The 18,231-nt window shown below is 36.0% G+C and overlaps 1 protein-coding gene across 4 annotated transcripts in view; it reads right to left on the bottom strand.

The window, feature by feature from the left end:
- Pkd2l2 (polycystin 2 like 2, transient receptor potential cation channel) overlaps window positions 1-17,611 on the bottom strand; it is a 36,204-nt gene extending 18,593 nt beyond the window's left edge. For 3 of the 4 annotated variants that reach the window (XM_078045732.1, XM_005327240.5, XM_078045750.1), the window contains exons 1-7: window positions 17,472-17,611; window positions 16,699-16,800; window positions 13,416-13,549; window positions 10,587-10,843; window positions 7,580-7,801; window positions 3,400-3,628; window positions 295-465 (exon numbers count right to left, since the gene is read on the bottom strand). In XM_078045732.1, coding sequence (XP_077901858.1) covers window positions 295-465; window positions 3,400-3,628; window positions 7,580-7,801; window positions 10,587-10,843; window positions 13,416-13,549; window positions 16,699-16,800; window positions 17,472-17,502 — 1,146 coding nt within the window. In that variant the 5' untranslated portion in view covers window positions 17,503-17,611. The remainder of the gene's footprint in view (window positions 1-294; window positions 466-3,399; window positions 3,629-7,579; window positions 7,802-10,586; window positions 10,844-13,415; window positions 13,550-16,698; window positions 16,801-17,471) is intronic. The other variant, XM_078045742.1, reaches the window with a different exon arrangement.
- Window positions 17,612-18,231: the final 620 nt, after the last annotated feature.

Raw genomic sequence — 18,231 nt, 5'->3', positions numbered from 1 at the left:
CTTTTTTTTAATAGTTTTTTTTTTTAAATATTTTTTATTAATTGTTGATAAATTTTTTATTTTATTTATTTGTATGTGGTTCTGAGAATCAAACCCAGTGCCTCACACATGGTAGGCAAGCGCTCTACCACTAAGCCACAATCTCAGCCCAGGCCAAACTACTTTTAAAATCACTTTTTCAAAAAAAAAAAAAAAAAAAAACACTTGTTCAAATACTTTTTTTCCCTTTATCACTTTAAGTTGCTATTATACTACTATAGTGTTGTCTTACGTAATCTAATAAAATACAAATACCTTTATCCATGCAAAGAAGATGGTAACAGCAATTATATTGTTATAATAAACGTGCCAGTATGCAAGAAAATAGAAATCTGAATATTTTTCAGTATTTTCCAATAGCTGTCCAAGTAAGAGAAAAAGTTGTATATTACAGTATATGTTGAAGGAAACAGCTGTAAAACACAACTAAAAAATGGAAAAATAAGAAAGGTTAAATTAGAAATTATTTCTACTTCTAAATATTGCCAGCTTATGAAGAAACACTTGAAAAAGTTCAGACACAGTGGCGTATGCCTGTAATCCCAATGACTTTGGAGGCTGAGGCAGGAGGATCACAAGCTTGAGTCCATCCTCAGCAATTTAGTAAGACCCTGTCTCAAAATTTTAAAAAAATAATAAAAAATAAAAAGGGCTGGGGATGTAACTCAGTGGCAGAGGGCCCCTGGGTTCAATTCCCAGAACAAAAAAATGTTAGTAAAATTTGAGCAATTTGGGAGACTGAAACAGAAGAAGGGCATTTGAGGCCAATCCAGGCAACCTAGACCCTGTCTCAAAATTAAAAATAAAAAGGGCTGGAGATGTAGTTTAGTGGTAGAATGCCCCTGAATTCAATCTCCAGTACTGCAAAAAAAAAAAAAAAAAAAAAAGAGTTTAATAAAAAGTGAGGGACAGCGCACATACATTTTTACAATCTTCAATGTACAGAAATTGAAAGTAGTATAATTCTCATAAACATGAAGACATTCATTCCCTGGACCAACCTAATTTACTACCTGCTTTTTTTAGTCATAAAGCACAAGTGTATAAAAATGATGTTACTCTGCATAGGCCATAAGAGTTTCTGATCTATATAATACCTAAAAGTTGAATATTTTCTACCATGTAATATTACAAGGGAAAAAAAACTGCAATTACAAAAAATAAACCCTTCTAGAATGCCTTAACAACCATTTTAAAAGCAGGTTTCAGGTCCAGATTATTTTAGGAAACAGAGCTTCATAACTGCCATGAAACAATTCATTTGCTTTTCTTGCTTGAAATACCCATATGGTTAAACATTTAATTCTGTGCCCTTTGTTAGATATTACTGAGGATACTGGAGAGATAGATGTTACACTATCTGAGAAATTTTCAATCTGGTTTTGGGAAACAAGCCTTAGGTACTAGATTGGCTATAACTACAGGCCAAAAAGGGAAAAGATCAGATTGTAAAAGCCAGACATGTTTGTTCATTGACTATTCCTAATTTCAAGCTCATAACATTTTGTTTTGTCCTACTTAAATCTGTTTATTTTAGAACATTCCTATCACTAGACCTGGCAGTCTTTAGTGGGTTTTTAAAAAATATTTTTAGTTGCAGAGGGACATAATTCCTTTATCTTAATTTATTTTTATGTGGTACTGAGGATCAAACACCAGTGCCTCACACATGCTAGACAAGCGCTCTACCACTGAGCTACAACCCGGCCCAGTCTTTGGCATTTCTTAAGGGACTATTTTCCCAGTCCTGGTGCGTTTGTGCCCACAAGGCATCCTCTAGTTGCTCAAGCCCCCTCCTCACCTTCAGTTTTTCCTAGTTTTGTCTTCATCTTACTTTCTCAATTTAGTGTGAGGAGAAAAGCAAATTTAGACAATGTCAAAGAGTACATTTTAAAGAAACCTGGAATAAAAAATTGCTCAAAAAGATTCATGTTAAATGAAACATGAGGCCTTGTAAGGGATAATTTTCTTTCTTTCTTTCTTTCTTTCTTTCTTTCTTTCTTTCTTTCTTTCTTTCTTTCTTTCTTTCTTTCTTTCTTTCTTTCTTTTTTTTAAAGAAGTCCTACTCACTCTGTTACCCACATCTGCTTCATCTTGGACTCAAGTGACTCTCTTGACTTCATGCTTTCAAGCAGCTGGGACCTCTAGGCACTTACCATCAAGTCAACAAAAATACGTTTTTTGGGGTTTTTTTTTAGTGTGGCTAGAGAAACCCACTATGTGCTTTAATTCATATTTATGGACTCAATCACCTGTTCTAGGGATTTAAAAAAATTTTTTTTTAGTTGTTAATGGATCTTTATTTTATTCCTAAATTTAAGCACACTGCTGAGAATTGAGCCCAGTGCCTCACACATACAAGGCAAGTGCTCTACCACTGAGCCACAACCCAAGCTCTGTTCTAGGGACCTTTGTTTTGTTTTCTTCTTTTCATGTTTTTTTTTTTTTAAGTTGTTGCTGGACCTTTATTTTATTCATTTATTTATATGTGGTGCTGAGAATTGAACCCAGTGCCTCACACATATGAAGAAAATGCTCTACCACTGAGCCACAAACCCAGCCCTCTTTTCATGTTTTTTATTATTAATTTTTGGACTCAGGATTGAACCCAGGTGCTCTCTTCCACTGATCTACATCCCCAGCCCATTTGTTTGTTTTGTTTTGTTTTGAGACCAGGTCTTGCTAAATTGCCCAGGTTGACCTTGAATTTGTGACCCTCCTGCCTCAGCTTCCCAGGTAACTGGGATTACATGCTTGTGACATCATGCCTGGCCCCAGGGTTATTCTGGTTTCTTTTCCTCAAAATTACTAGTGTGGGATGGTATGCCAGAATCTTATTGTTAACAGATGTCAAGACCATGGTATAAAAAACAATCACTACTGAGCTACATCCAGTCCTTTTTATTTTTCATTTTAAGATAGGGTTTTGGGGCTGGGGCTGTGGTTCCACGGTAGAGCACTTGCCTGGCATGTGTGAGGCACTGGGTTTGATTCTCAGCATCACATATAAATAAATAAAGGTCATCCACAACTAAAAAAAAAAAAAAAATAGGGTCTCACTAAGGTGCTGAGACTGACCTCTGTATTTGTGATCCTCCTGCAACCTTAAGATTAGAGGCATGCACCACTGTGCTTAGCACCTGTTCTAGGTTTATGCTGGCCCTCCCAAATACCAATTAAAAAAAAAATTCTGCCTTTTAGTGGCATGTCATTAGTAAGTGCTGTGACAATTCATTTTATGTTTGATACTTCTAGCTTCAAAATAAATCCCATGTGAATAGAAATTCTGTTTTTTACATCTCCCTCATTGGTAGGTTCATATGTGATCCCCTTAGATGATACATATGAATATATACTCACCACCAAAAGTAGTAATTCTAGCCAGTTCCAAATACTTTTTAAATAAGCAGACTTAAATTCTTTTATTTTCTTGATTTCTTGTGTTGTGAAAACAACAAGAAAAATGCAAAATGTGACTTCACAGGAAGCAATAAAATAATCATAGTAGCTAACATATCTGAGGAGCTTCACGGAGTAAAACTGCCATGAAGTAAGTATTCCTCCAGTTGCAGGGAATTCTGCCACCAATCTGTAAAATCAGGTTTGTGAAAGTATGCATTTCAAGTAGTTGTATTTTAGTACTTAACTCAATGTGAAATTTCTAATCTATATTGATGCATTCTTTAATGATAATCATATATTTTATACATTTCCTTGGGGTCGTAAGTTCAATTTAAAATTTTTCTAGCTGGACATTATGGCACATGCCTGTAATCCCAGCAGCCTCGAAGGCTGAGGCAGGAGGACTGAGTTCAAAGCCAGCCTCAGCAATTTAGTGAGGCCCTAAGCAATTCAGTGAGACCCAGTCTCTAAAAAAGGGCTGGGGATGTGGCTCAGTGGTTAAGTGCCCCAGAATTCAATCCCTGGTACTAAAAATAAAAAGTAATCTAAAAGAAAAAGATGTGATTTTAGCCAGACTTTTAGTCTACTTTTTATTCAGATTGCTTGTTCATAACTGGAAATACTAATTTATCTCCATAGGAGGATGAGGTGTTGTTCAAGAAAATGCTGTACTGTAGTTATTGTTATTAGGTAGGACTCTCTTCATAATACTTGAATATTTCAAAAGAGGGAAATAAAATTTCCCCCCCTTCAGTTTATCAGAGAAAACTATCTTCTAAATGTCAAGGTCATATATTCTACTAAAACAAATATTTTCTGTTTACTTTAGGCATTTGATGTTGAAATATAAAGATTTATGTAAACAGAAGCACAAAAACTAATTTATGGCTGGGGTCATAGCTCAGTGGTAGATGCTTGCCTTAAGTAATTAGGAATTTGCAATAATTTAAGGAACAAGCATTTCTATCTCAATGTTACAGTGCAGTTATTACTACCTAAAGATACTAGCAAAATTTATTGGTAATGGAATAAAATGCTTCTAAAACAAACAACAAAAACCAGACATAACCCAGTAACAAACAGAACTGTTAACATCTTGTACATGGTAGTTTCATGTTGGATTGGTGAGTGAAATCAAAGAAATTCAATATTATGATCTGAAGTGCAGAATAATAATGAATAATTGTTTCATAATTGATACAAAAGGAAAAACAGATATTGTCTTAGTGTAGACTATATGCTTCTATAGTTAACAGCTGTTTACATGTGACTTGAAAAAAGAAGGCAACCTCAAACATTTCTTTATTTTCTCAAAAATTTAGTGAAAGATCATGAACAATTAATTAATTAAAGCAAACAAACCTATTGCAGTATTTCTTAGAGCCAAAAGTAAATACACACTGCAAATATCCAAACTGTTGGCGCAAAATTTCCCAAACTTCCTTAAATATAAAGCCATTTCTCTCAATCTTGATCTAGAATTCCATAGAACAAATTTTAAGAATTGATTAACTATCATATTAACTATCATGTTAACAGCTTCAAAATCTCCTGAAGTTTCTAAAAAATAATTTTTAATAAAGGTAACAGAATAAGTATAACACTTAGAGTACTTCATCTAACTTTAAGCCAGTTAACCTAATGATGCTTCCACTCTCATTTGGAACATAGATGTGATTATATGCTTTACTTTATCCTGACCAAGACTATTGGGAGGGTGATTGATATTGGTAAAAACTTCTGATTCTCTGAGGAAAAAAACAAGAACTACAGTATGAAAGACTATGTGGAGAGTTCATTTGTTTTATTCATTTATACAAATTTTAACAGCGATGATGTGTTTTATGAGGTGTTTTTGCTGTTGCACAAGAGCAAAATTCCCTGGTCTGAGAAAACTCTAATTCCATATTCCATTCAGAACAACAACAACAAAAATGTAAGACCTATTAGAGAAAAGTAGATCACTAAAATTTTGCTTCTCTAGTGGTTATTTTCCCACCCCTTCTTTCTAACAGAACCCTAATTGTATTCAGTCATCCCAGATCATTTAAGGGAAGCTGATTAAATCTCCAGACAGATCTAATCATGGTAATCCTATTTCTTTTGTCAGTATTTCATGCTAGAGTCTCATGAGTTCCATCAATTAGCAAGGTCCAGGTTGGGAGGTGACCTAAGGTAACCAAATCAGACAAGCAGAGAGAATTTTTTTCTCTTTGGTTGGTATTTTCCTTTAAAGATATGAACAATTGGGCTGGGGATGTGGCTCAAGCGGTAGCACGCTCGCCTGGCATGCGTGCGGCCCGAGTTCGATCCTCAGCACCACATTCAAAAACAAAGATGTTGTGTCTGCCGGAAACTAAAAAATAAAATATTAAAAATTCTCTCTGTCTCTCTCTTTAAAAAAAAATTAAAAATATCTCTTGAGTCTCCACTTTCAGTTCTTTAAAAAAATAAATAAAGATATGAACAACATATAACCACTGTTGCTGCCTGTACACAACCATCTTGGGGAAGCTTAATACAAAAGAGCACAAAACTGCAGCCACCTTGGGGCTGGGGTTGTGGCTCAGTGGTAGAGTGCTCACCTAGTACATGTAGGGCGCTGGGTTTGATCCCCAGCACCACATAAAAATAAAGGTATTATGTCCAACTACAAGTAAAACAGGATATATTTTTTTTTAAATTGCAGCCATTGGGGCTGGGGATGTGGCTCAAGCGGTAGCGCGCTCGCCTAGTGTGCGTGTGGCCCGGGTTCGATCCTCAGCACCACATACCAACAAAGATGTTGTGTCCACCGAGAACTAAGAAAAAAATATATATATAATAAAAAAATTCTCTCTCTCTCTGTCCCCCTCTCTCTCTCACTCTCTCTTAAAAAAATAAATAAATAAAAATTAAATAAAAATAAATAAAAATAAAAATTGCAGCCACCTCAAAGAAATGAAGCAAGACCCTTGAACTTACTGCAAAAGGTATTTTCCTGACAGTGAAATTGCTGCTATATGGCAGGAATAAATTTTGTTATTGTTTAAGCTAAATTAAGTTGGTGTTTTCTGTTAAAACCAAAAGCCTCTTAAATGACTTAGTGGTGAAGAGCTAAGACTCAAGTCAATTAGCTTTTACTAGATAACAATCTAGCAAAATGTTGTGGCTTACAATAAATATTCATAAGTATTTGCAAAGTTCAGTTGATCCAGCTGAACTTGATCCACCTCAGCTAGTTTGGTACTATATCTGCCATTTGCCCCTGGACCCATTCATAATCTGAGTTGGCTCCATTATATATGTCTCTCATCCTCCTTCTGGATCCAACAAGTCAGCCTAAACATATCCTTCCATGGATACTACAGAAGTGCAAGAGAGCAAGTTCTAATGTACAAACTCATTTCAAGCTTCTACTTATATATGCTAATCTTTCATTGGCCAATGCAAGTCACATGGTTAAACCCTGCATTAAGAGCTGGAGCAGTGTCCACTGCCCAGGGTGGCAGACAAATATATGAAAAATTGAGGCCCTTTTTGCAATATGCCACAGGTTCTAATAATTGCTGGGATGCTGACAACTATATTACATATAGTTTGAAATTTAAATTGCTCATTCTTGTTAAAAATATTTTTAGTTGTAGATGGACATATACCTTTATTTTATTTATTTATGTGGTGCTGAGGATCAAGCTCAGTGCCACATGCATGGGGGGGGGGGGAAGTGCTCTACCACTGAGCCACAACCCTAGCCCAAATAGTTCATTCTTGAGACAAAAATGAATAATTTAATAAATAAGCTAATTCTGAAGGGAAGCCAAAAGATTTTAATAATCTGATAAAAAAGAAAACTGTCAACACTGCATGTCAGATTTGTGCAACTACAGAATTATAAGAAATTAGACTATATTTTCTTAAGCAATACAAAACTAACATATTGTATGTAATTCTCCATCTTTCTAGACATACTCTGAAATAATGAAACAACAAATGCAATGTTGCTTCAACTTCTTTTTCATTTTTGGCATAGAACTACATTGTATTTAAAGCTCATGATTTTAATATCAGCATAAGTATGTACGAACTAGAAACCCAAGTGAGGGCTCTGGATGCTTTTTCAATTCAATATGCTAATATAGAACTTCAAATCACTCACCTGATGATGCAAAACAGATTTACATTAGCATTGTATAGTGAAAAATCAATAAAAATAACTCTGGTCCCTCTTGTGATCCAGCTGTTCAGTCGAAGGTCAATAAACTTGTTTTTGGTTTCAGATTTTGATTTTGATAAAGTGAAAATAAAGCCCCCATTTCTGTAAACACCAACAAATCCCCAATGCCAAGGAGAACTGGTATTAGAAGTAGAATACGTCCATCTGTTAGACATAAAAAAATTAATGAAGAGAAGAGAAAGCCTAATTGAAAAGTCTTCTAAGAATTTAAACTAATCTTTGATTCACATGTGGCAGTTTTTTAAAAGTTCTAGTAGAAAATTCATTAAGTATTAGAATAATTTTGAAGTAAGACAATGAGTTAAGGATTAAGTTCAAAGGACTAGGTGATATGAGAAAATATTTCAAAAATCATCTGTTGCCTGTTGGAACTTAAAAATCTACAAATGAGAATTTTTTTTTTTTTTAAACATGCTATACCTGTTGTCTTGAGTCGTTTAGTCTTTGAGTGGGACAAGAATGTGGGTAAAGGCGCTTCATAGTTTGTCTCACTAAAGTAATATACCATTATAAATGCCAATAAGTAAAAACCTTATTTTAATTAAAGTACACACATCATGCCCAGTGCAGAGGTTGGGGTACACCTGTAGTCCCAGCCCCTCAGGAGGCTGAGGTGGAAGGATTGCAAGTTCAAGGACCGCCTGGGCAATTCAGCAAGACTTTGTCTCAATTTTTTTTTTTTTTTTAAGAAAGAAAGAAAAGAACTGGGGTGTGATGTAGCTAAGTAGTGGAGAAAGAAATTGAACCCCCTGGGTTCTACAATACTATACACACCAAAAAAAAAAAAAAAAAAGAATACAAAATAAACTGCAATGTGTATAACCAAATTTTATTCCCTCAAAACATATTTCAAAGGTTATCCAAAGATTATTGCTTAAACATATTTTTCTAGTAATAATACTGTTTTTTTGTGGGGGAGGGTGGCACTGATACCATTAGGAAAATATACTTATACTTTTATAAAAGGTTCACAGTTGTGTTTTTTTTTTTTTTTGAGTACTTTCTGCACATGACTGTTAAACTGAAACAGAAAATTTTGCTACACCCACTCTCTACTGGTGTCCAATTTTTAACAGGTAATATTTTAAATTAATGAATTTTACGCTTTAGATAGACAAACAAGCACAAATTGTTTCTTACTTTGGTTGTGGAAGAATGACAGGCATTAACTCACAATTTCAGTTAAGTACAGGGATTATCCAAAACATGCTTGGTATTTAAAGTATTTGTAGTTATGAAAATCTGAAAAATTATAATTTATAACTAAAAGATTGGTCTTAAGATTCCAATTTAATATGTGTAATTAAATAATTGATTTGTAATTTTGAGTTGAAAAGGGGTGAATAATACAATATTTAATAGAATGCATCATTATATCATGAATTTATTAAATTTATAAGAATTATACAATCCCTTAAGAATGTCCAAAACTCATGTAAGGAAGAAATAAATAATTCAACAAAAACTACAAAGCAATTGTCATTATTACTATTATTACTATTAGTTTTTTGTTTTTTATTTATATATAGTAGTGGAATGCACTACTATTCTTATTACATACATAGAGCACAATTTTTCATATCTCTGGTTGTATACATAGTATATTCACACCAATTCGTGTCTTCATACATGTACTTTGGATGATAATGATCATCACATTCAACAATCATTAAACCCAGGGCACTTAACCACTGAACTACATCCTTAGTCCTTTTTATTTTTTTTTTGAGACAGGATCTCACTAAGTTGCATAGGGCCTGGCTAAATTGCTGAGGCTGGCCTCGAACTTGCAATCCTCCTGCCTCAGACTTCCAAGCTGCTGGAATTACAGCCGTGAGCCACAACACCCAGAACAAAGCAACTATTCATCCTAGGGGTTCTGGGGAAGTTGTTCAGGAAAGGAAATATAATTAAAATTTATAACATAAATATTGACTCATGACTAAAAATAGTCATGGTATAACTATATTGAGAGACTAAAATGAGTAGAATGGGTGTGTAGAGGAGTAGCATATGAGAGCTACATGAAAAATTGCCTTCCAGATGGCCTTCCAGATCCATAAACTGTAAAATGAAGTAATAGCAGTGCAAGAATGCTATTTGGAAACACGTATACAAGAAACAACTAAAAGAGCAAAGAGTACCTGTTTCTGGAGGGTAGACCTTTGTAAACGTTTGTTATCACTTTGAAAAATACTAAATACAAAAAAGGTAGGGCTAGGTATGTAGGTAAGAGGAAGAATGCTTCCTAGCATATTTGAGGCCTTGGGTTCAATCATCAGTAATTAAAAAAATTTCTACAATTTTCATAGGACAGACAACGAGAGGTGGTGGTGCCAGTGGCTTTGGGCTTTCACATTTTCAACATAAAGTGTAGATGGAGCATTAGCCTCAGCTACTTTGGAGAATAAGGCCACAGGATCTTTGTCAGGTGACATCAGACGCAGCATCTACAGAGCAAAACTACCTTTTTTTTAGTGTGTGGGCAGACACAAAAGATATCACTGAAGTAAGAGTGAGGAAGGAGAAAAGTGTCAGATATATTTCCTAAGGATCCCACAAAGTTTGGGGGGTAAGTTTGAGGGCATCTGGCCAGAACCAGAAAAACTGACTGACTATTGGAAACGCAACAAAATGATGTTTTACCCTGCATGCACTATAATTAAGCATTTCATATACTAAAGCCAGGAAAAGAAATGAAAATGTTTTGCATCCTAAGGTAAGCAAACAACAAACCCCCAAACCCAAATAGGTCACTCCCCTTTTTCTAAACACTGCTATATCCAAAAGTCTACTTTTGAAACTATTGTTATAACCTTACCTGCCAGACCCCAGCCTATATTACTTGGAAAGTACACATATTTTTACAATTTTAAAAGATGCAATGGTTATCTGCTAAAAAAAAGTTACTATATAATTTTATACTTACTCAGTATTAGATTGGAGGCCAAAATCAGACAGGTCTTCATTTTCAGCAGTATATTTGTCATAACATTCAGTAATCAAAGACTGAAAGGATGAATAGACCTTGCATGTGTTATTGCGGACTTTTAGTTGTCGGACTCTGGGGACTCCTAGAATTATGTTCTCATAGTAGATGCGACTGCTGTTCTTCAAATTATACAGCTTCTGGTTAGTATACCATGAGTCCCAGTACAAACCTTCCAAAAGGGGTCCTTCCATATACTTCACAAAGGAAGATAAATGGCATGGGGAAAATATTTTCACATCAACAGAATCTACCTTCATAACATTATACATAAGAGTATGAAAATTATTGAACATTAATAGTAATGATAATGATGCTTCTGTTGGTTAACACTTATTGAGTACTCACTATGTACTAGGCATTGCTCTAAGCACCTTATAATTTAATCCCATCACCCTTCTCTCCTTCCATATTAAAAACTGTCCATCAGCTTGGCTCAGGGGTGCACAACTGTAATCCCAGCAGTTTGGGAGGTTGAAGGAGGAGGATCACAAATTCAAGGCCAGCCTGAGCAACTTAGCAAGTTCCTAAGCAACTTAGTGAGATCCTGTCTCAAAATAAAAAATAAAAAGGTCTGAGGATGTAGCTCAGTAGTAAAGCACCCCTTGGTTTAATCCCTAATGCCATTAAAAGAAAAAAAAAAACTGTCTTCCTATACATGAGTATCAGAGCTGGTCATAGTCACACATCATGACTTTACCCCAAAGTTGTCTGTGTTCTCCCACCATTTTCCTCCCTAATTCTGGCCATGATGATTAATCTGGCTCTGTCCCTGTCTCCTCATTCTAAGGGATTCCAAGCCCAGAGTTCATTTTTTTTTCTTTTCTTTCTTTTTTTCTTGTGCACACACATGCCCCAGAGTAAAGACCCAGGGGTGCTTCACCACCATCCCCCCACTTTTAAAAAATTTTGAGACAAGGTCTAAGTTGTTTAGGGCCTCACTAAATCGCAGAGGTTGGCCTTGAATTTGGGATTCTTCTGTCTCAGCCTCCCAAACCACTGGGATTATAGGCATGTGCCACTCCACCTCGCTCAGGGTTCATTTTAAATTTCCTCCCTTTGTCTTCTTTGCCATTGACCACATACAGGTTTCAAGATAGCACAGTAAAAACAAGGCAGGATGAGCTCCACTAATTCTTCTATTGTTCTTTCTTCCTATTTCATCTGGTCAAAACCAATGATCTATTATTTAGACTTTATCTCACACTCTCACTCTCAGGAAATGACCTTGGCTTCTTGATAAGTTTCAAATTCATAGTATGGCATTCATGATGTGAATTCTGTCCAATTCTTAATTGGTTTTTCCATTTCCAAATGCCCACAATGCCAAACAGCTGCACAGGGAGGATTACTTGTAGCACATATTTGTTCCTTTTTCCTAGAATGCTCTTCTTTTTATTCAATACAGAAGATTGAACCTGAGTCTCCTCACACATACTAGGCTAGTATTTAACCTCTGAACTACACCCCTAGACTTTTTTTTTTTAAGTAAGGTCTTGCTGTTACCTAGGCTTGCCTTGGACTTTCAATCCCCAGTCTCAGCCTTCTGAGTAGCTGGGATTACAGGTGTGCAACACCACACCCAGCCCTTTATTTAACCTTTAAAACTCAATAGCACTGTTATCACTTCTGGGAAGTTTTCCCTAACTGCTTGGTCTGCATAAATGTCTGTGATATGGGGTACCTGAAATTGCTGTTCCCTTAATTGTTTTTTCTTTGTAAGATGAGCATCTTGCTTTGTTTAGTGGGAAAAATAAGTCTATTCCAATGCTGAAGGAATGATTCTCTTTTGTAATTAAAAACAATATAAATTAAATATCTACATAATTATTTATTGACATTACTGTAACATATGGGGGGATACACAAATAGGGGAATGCACCAGTTGCATATCAAAATCATGTATATTGTACTTTCTGGGCAATTTAAGAATTTTTTAAAAATATTTTTTAAATTGTTGATGGACCTTTATTTTATTTATTGATTTATTTATATGTGGTACTGAGAATTGAATGCAGTGTCTGACACATGCTAGGCAAGTGTTCTACTATTGAGCCACAACTCCAGCCCCAATTTAAGAATTCTTAAGAAGAGCAACTGTCATTCATGTGCATTATATATACAATTATAGATTAACTTTAGATCCTAATCCTCACATAAAAAATTGTCTTGTACCTTCCAACTAGGTGTGGTGGTACATGACTGTAATCCCAGAAATTTTGGAGACCAAAGCAAGAGGATCTCAAGTTTGAGGCCAGCCTCAGCAAAACCTCAATAACTTAAGACACTGTCTCAAAATAATAAATAAAAAGGGTTAGGCATGTGGCACAGTGGTTAAGTGACCCTGGGTTCAATTCCGTTACAAAAAAAAAAAAATTATCTTGGGCTGTGGTTGTGGCTCAGGGGTAGAGTGCTTGTCTCCCACATGTGAGGCAATGGGTTCGATCCTCAGCACCAAATAAAATAAATAAATAAAATAAAGGTATTGTGTCCATCTACAACTAAAAAAATATTTTTAAAAAGTCTCATATTTTCCAAATGAAATAGGACTGTCTGCAAAAACATCAAAGTTTTAAAGTTACGAGAACAGTGTCAGTGCAAATAATTAGTTCTCAATACAATAAAAACTAAATATTAATTTGATTTTAATAATAATGGTAATCATTTTTATTCATTCATTCAATGAATGTTTCCCTAATGTTTACTATGTGTACCAAGGATTTATGGAATACCTAAAACTACTCAATCCACAGTCACATGACACCTTACCTTCCAAAAATCAGTTGTGCTGCGAATAGACTTAAAGTTGGTTCTTTCATCTCCAGATACAGAAGTGTCCAAAAATAGAGATGACATAACCTTGTTTAAGTAATACATGTGTGGGTTTACCATCCCAAAAGTCACTAAAGAGAAGAATTTTTTATTTAAAAATTTATGCTTAAAATTTTAGTTTAATGTAAGAATTTAAAATGTTAACAATTTGTTCCCAATTTTCTTTTGAAAAATTGACTTTTGTCTAATTATAAAAGTATTAATTTAAAAAAATCTAAAATAGAAATATTCAAGGCAGAAAGAAGTTTCTTATAATCCCACTACTAGAGTTAAGTTGGACCTAGATTCACTGGGTTTCATGCATATACACTTGAACAGGAAATAAGTTTATCTCTATAAAAATGAGATCAAAGCAGGGGCTGGGGTTATAACTCAGCGGTAGAGCACTTGCCTTGCACATGTGAGGCACTGGGTTTGATCCTCAGCACCACATAAAATTAAATGAAATATATTTCCAACTTTAAAAAAAATGAAGTTTCTTTCTGCTATATATTAACATTAAGTGAAAAAGCATGTTGCAGAACAGTGCATATAATAAAAGCCCATTTTTATTTAAGAAATGATACGTGAGGCTGGGGATGTAGCTCAGTGTTAGAGCACGTGTTCAGCATGTGTGAGGACCTGGTTTCAACCCCCAGCAACATCAAAAAAGAAATAAAGAAATGAAGTGATATGCAAAAAAAAAAAAAAAATGAGGTCAAAGCATATCCACTATTCTGCAAGTTAGCTTTTTCCCCATGTTGAGAATAGGCAGGAAGTATGGTAAGCAGTCAAGGCTAAGGACTTTGAACCAGTCTGGTAAGGATTTGGTTCCTATGGTAGATATAATATTTCCTACTTCCTAGTTTTGATGTGAGAGATTAAATGGTGCTAGAACATTTAAAAAACCATCCTTTGGCACATAGTATGAGTTTTAAAATATATTACCTAGTATTCTTTCTATCTTGGGGGTTGGTGAGTTTTAGAGTAGAATATAGACTAAATATGTCTTTGTGGTCTTTTTGTTTGTTTGTTTGTTTTGTTTTGTTTTTGCCAGAAGCTCTTCATTTTGTTCGGGGTGTTTGTTTTGTGGTGCTAGAGGTAGAGTCCCAGACCTTGTGTATGCCAGGCAAGCACATTCCTAGTCCCAGAAACCCTTAATTTTTAAAAATCATGTATCTTCAACATCATTTCATGGCACACATAAACCTAAAACAGCCTAACAGTTGCATTTATTTCACAATGTTAAATCCACTTGTTGGAAGAGATTCAGTTTGTTTTCAATTTTTATTTATTATAAGAAAAATACTAAAAATATCATTTAGTGGGTTGTGGGAGGCCAAACTAGACCGTGTCTGTCTCCCCTTCGGATTGGTGTGGCATCATTATAGGTCACTCTGGGTTGCCTAGGGAACCCAGACAATAGCCCAATCTTTAGGGTGCTAGCGACTGTGTCTTTGTGCATGGGTGTGTCTTCCCACATCTCCATGGATGGAGCTATGCTCACCTGTTCCTTTGTAATATTACCTCTTACCCTGTTTGGGATATAACGTTCCATGGAAGTGCCCTTTGTATGTTCCCTTCCTTTACTCTGCCCTTGGGTGTGGCCTATCTAGATGTCAGTCAACCTGCTGTCAGCAGACATCATGAAGCTAGGCTCAGCCCCCTTAAACCTGACCCCTTGCCTCATTTGAATAGGTTCTCCTCAATAAAAGGGGTCTGCACGTTTTTTTCTCTCTCTCTCTTTCTGCGGACCCTTAAGGTTAGAGGAGCCGTCACAGCAACCCCAAAGAAAAAGGTATTTCTGTCTCTTGTGTGGTTATTTTGCATGGTCCAGTTATTTCAGTTCCCCTGGAGTGACCCTTAAGGGTTTATGTCGCCAAGAACACAACAGTGGGCCAGGTATGGTTGCCTGCACTTGTAATCTCACTGATTTAGGAAGCTGAGACAGGAGGATCACAATTTGAGGCCACTGTGGGCAACTTAGTGAGACCCTGTCCCAAAATAAAAATTTAAAAGGCTGGGAATATGTGGGTGTGTGTATATAAAATCTTAGTGGAATTATATTTTTTCCATTTTTCTAAATGCTCTGTAATAAGCATGTATTTTTTTTTTTTGCAACTAAGCTTTTTTTGGGGGGCGGGTACCAGGGGTTGAATTCAGGGGCACTCGACCACTAAGCCACGTTCCCAGTCCTATTTTTTATACTTTTATTTAGAGACAGAGTCTCACTGAGTTGTCTAGTGCCTTGCTTTTTGCTGAGGCTGGCTTTGAACTCAGGATCCTCCTGTCTTAGCCTACCCAGCTGCTGAGATTACAGGCCTGCGCCACTGCACCCGGCTGCAACTAAGCTTTTATAAACTTGTCTACCTTCATTTATAAAGTTGATTACAGTTGTCTTTAATTAAGTTCTGACCCAGACTTTCCCCTGCAACACCAATCAATTAATTAGTATACTACTCACAGTATGCGGCACATAACAATATGAGATAAATCCTGTGAGGTTACAGCTACTAATGTTGGGTGTCCTAAAGTCAAAATGCTAGGCTCTTATTAAGTCAATGCCATTGACTCACAAATAGGGGGATGCAGATTGAGAAGTCTTCCCAGTCCTCCTCAAAGATTTGCATTGATTCAGCACAAGCATATTTTACTGTTGATTATGCAACAAGTCATTAAAAAGAACAAAGTTAATGGCAGACACCAAGACAAAGTTCTGTGTTTGGTCTTATTTGTACTTCATGAAACTGAACTAATGCACCTAAATGGCTGTAAAAGAAATCAAATTATAATTGCCAACCCAAGGCATTATGTTCAAAATAGATCTGCCAAATGAAGGGGATAATTATATTCAACCAATATTGACTATGGAAACATATTATGACATTTGTGACCTTAAAAAAAAAGTAACAAAGTTTTGCCCCTTAAAAACTAGAAATACTATCAATAATAGGATAATAATGTCTAAAATGGGTCACTTGTTTTTGAGAAGTTTTGCAACGCCTATGATTTTATAGTCATTTATTTTTTATCTCCACTTTTTTTAATATTTATTTTTTAGTTGCAGTTGGACACAATACCTTTATTTTACTTATTTATTTTTAGGTAGTGCTGAGGATCGAATCCAGGGCCTCACACATGCTAGACGACTGCTCTACTACTGAGCCACAACCTCAGCCCCTTATCTCCACATTTTAACTTCTAGTTCAATTAGTATCTTTGTCTACATCTGTGTACTTACATATACATAGATTTATTAAAAAAATAAAGTAGAGTAACAACTCCTGAAGTGTCGTTCTAATTTCTACTTCCTTTCTGTAATGTAGCTTAGGCTTCGAAGTCCCTGTGAGATACAAAACAAATTTATTATGCCATTTATAGAAAATATATAGGTAACAATGATGGAAAAACACAACTATTTTTAGTTGTTGCACTGTGTGAAGGAAAGCTGCAATGGTTTCAGGTTATTTTTAAATTCTCACTTTAATGGGGCATGGATAATTATGGAATTTTCCTATTGGGGTAAATGGGTAGTCATTTTATAGGTTATAGGTAGTCATTTTTATAGGTTTTATATCACAGTTGTTTCCTCATAGTCCTGTCTTTAAAAAGTAAAACAAATCAAAACACACAACTCCCTGTTCAGACCCTAGTCGCTTTCTCCACCCATCAATACTGACTCCTGCAGAGGAAGGCTTCCGCAGAGAGTGGGAAGGGGGCGTCGGGCTGGAGTTCTGTAAGGCCACGGATCCCTGGAGCAACCCAGCACTTCGGAGACCTGCCTAGTGACGGTCATCGCACAGCAGCAGAAGGGCCCAGTTAGAGCCTCGCAAGGGGAGTGCCAGGTCTTTTCAGGGATTCATTTTCCATTTGTGAAATGGTTCTGTGAGTCTCCGCTTCTCTAAGGGAGGGTGTGAGAGCTAAAAGTGCTGCGGTCACATCTCAGATCTGGAGCTAAAGAGGGCCTTTCCGGGCATTTAAAGTTGCCACACAGGCCTTAGACACATCCCTCACCTCCTCGGTGCCACCGGGACGCCTCAGGCATGGCGGACCCGGTTTACATTGCCAGTTCGTCGGACCCGGGTTTGTCGCGCCTGCGCTATAGTTCGGCGGCGTGCACTACCTAGTCCAAGCGCCTGCGCGAGCCCCCAGGGACCAAGTTTCTGGACAAATTGCAAGTGCGCATGCGCAACGACGACCTGCGGCAGCTCTTCTCCCGACTGGGGTTGAGGATTATTTCTGTCTTCTGCTGCAGAAGGTTATTTTGTAGCTCACTTCTCTGGACGCAGAAAGGAAATCAATCTTACCCCCATAAACAACAACAAAAATGGTAAAAAAAGATTATGGTTGATTTCTTCCCTTGTGGTAGCTTCAGTTTGTCTTGTTCTTCCTGGATTTATTAGAAAATGAAATCAATAAAACCACAAAAACAAACCATCCCATCTAGATATTCTAAATGTACTCACAATTAACTTTAAATATATAGAGTTTATGTATCTCATATTTTTGACGTACAAAGACATAGACTATTAATATTAACTTGCTGGCAGGAGTCAGGAGGTCATAGGAGCAGGTAAGACCTCAGCCAAAAGTTGTCTTTCATGTTTTCCAGTAATATTGTTTTTTTTCTTTTTGTAATGAAAATAGATTTTTATTCTGGTTACAAAAATATGAAAAATTAATACATATTCATTATTTTTAAAAGATTAAACAATAGGAAAACGAATATAGAAAAATGTTAAAACCATCTGTTGTCTCTTTCTTTACCAAGGAA

This window comes from Ictidomys tridecemlineatus, chromosome 1, assembly GCF_052094955.1.
Source record: "Ictidomys tridecemlineatus isolate mIctTri1 chromosome 1, mIctTri1.hap1, whole genome shotgun sequence".
Lineage (NCBI taxonomy): Eukaryota > Metazoa > Chordata > Mammalia > Rodentia > Sciuridae > Ictidomys > Ictidomys tridecemlineatus.
This window is presented reverse-complemented; position numbering and strand designations above follow the sequence as displayed.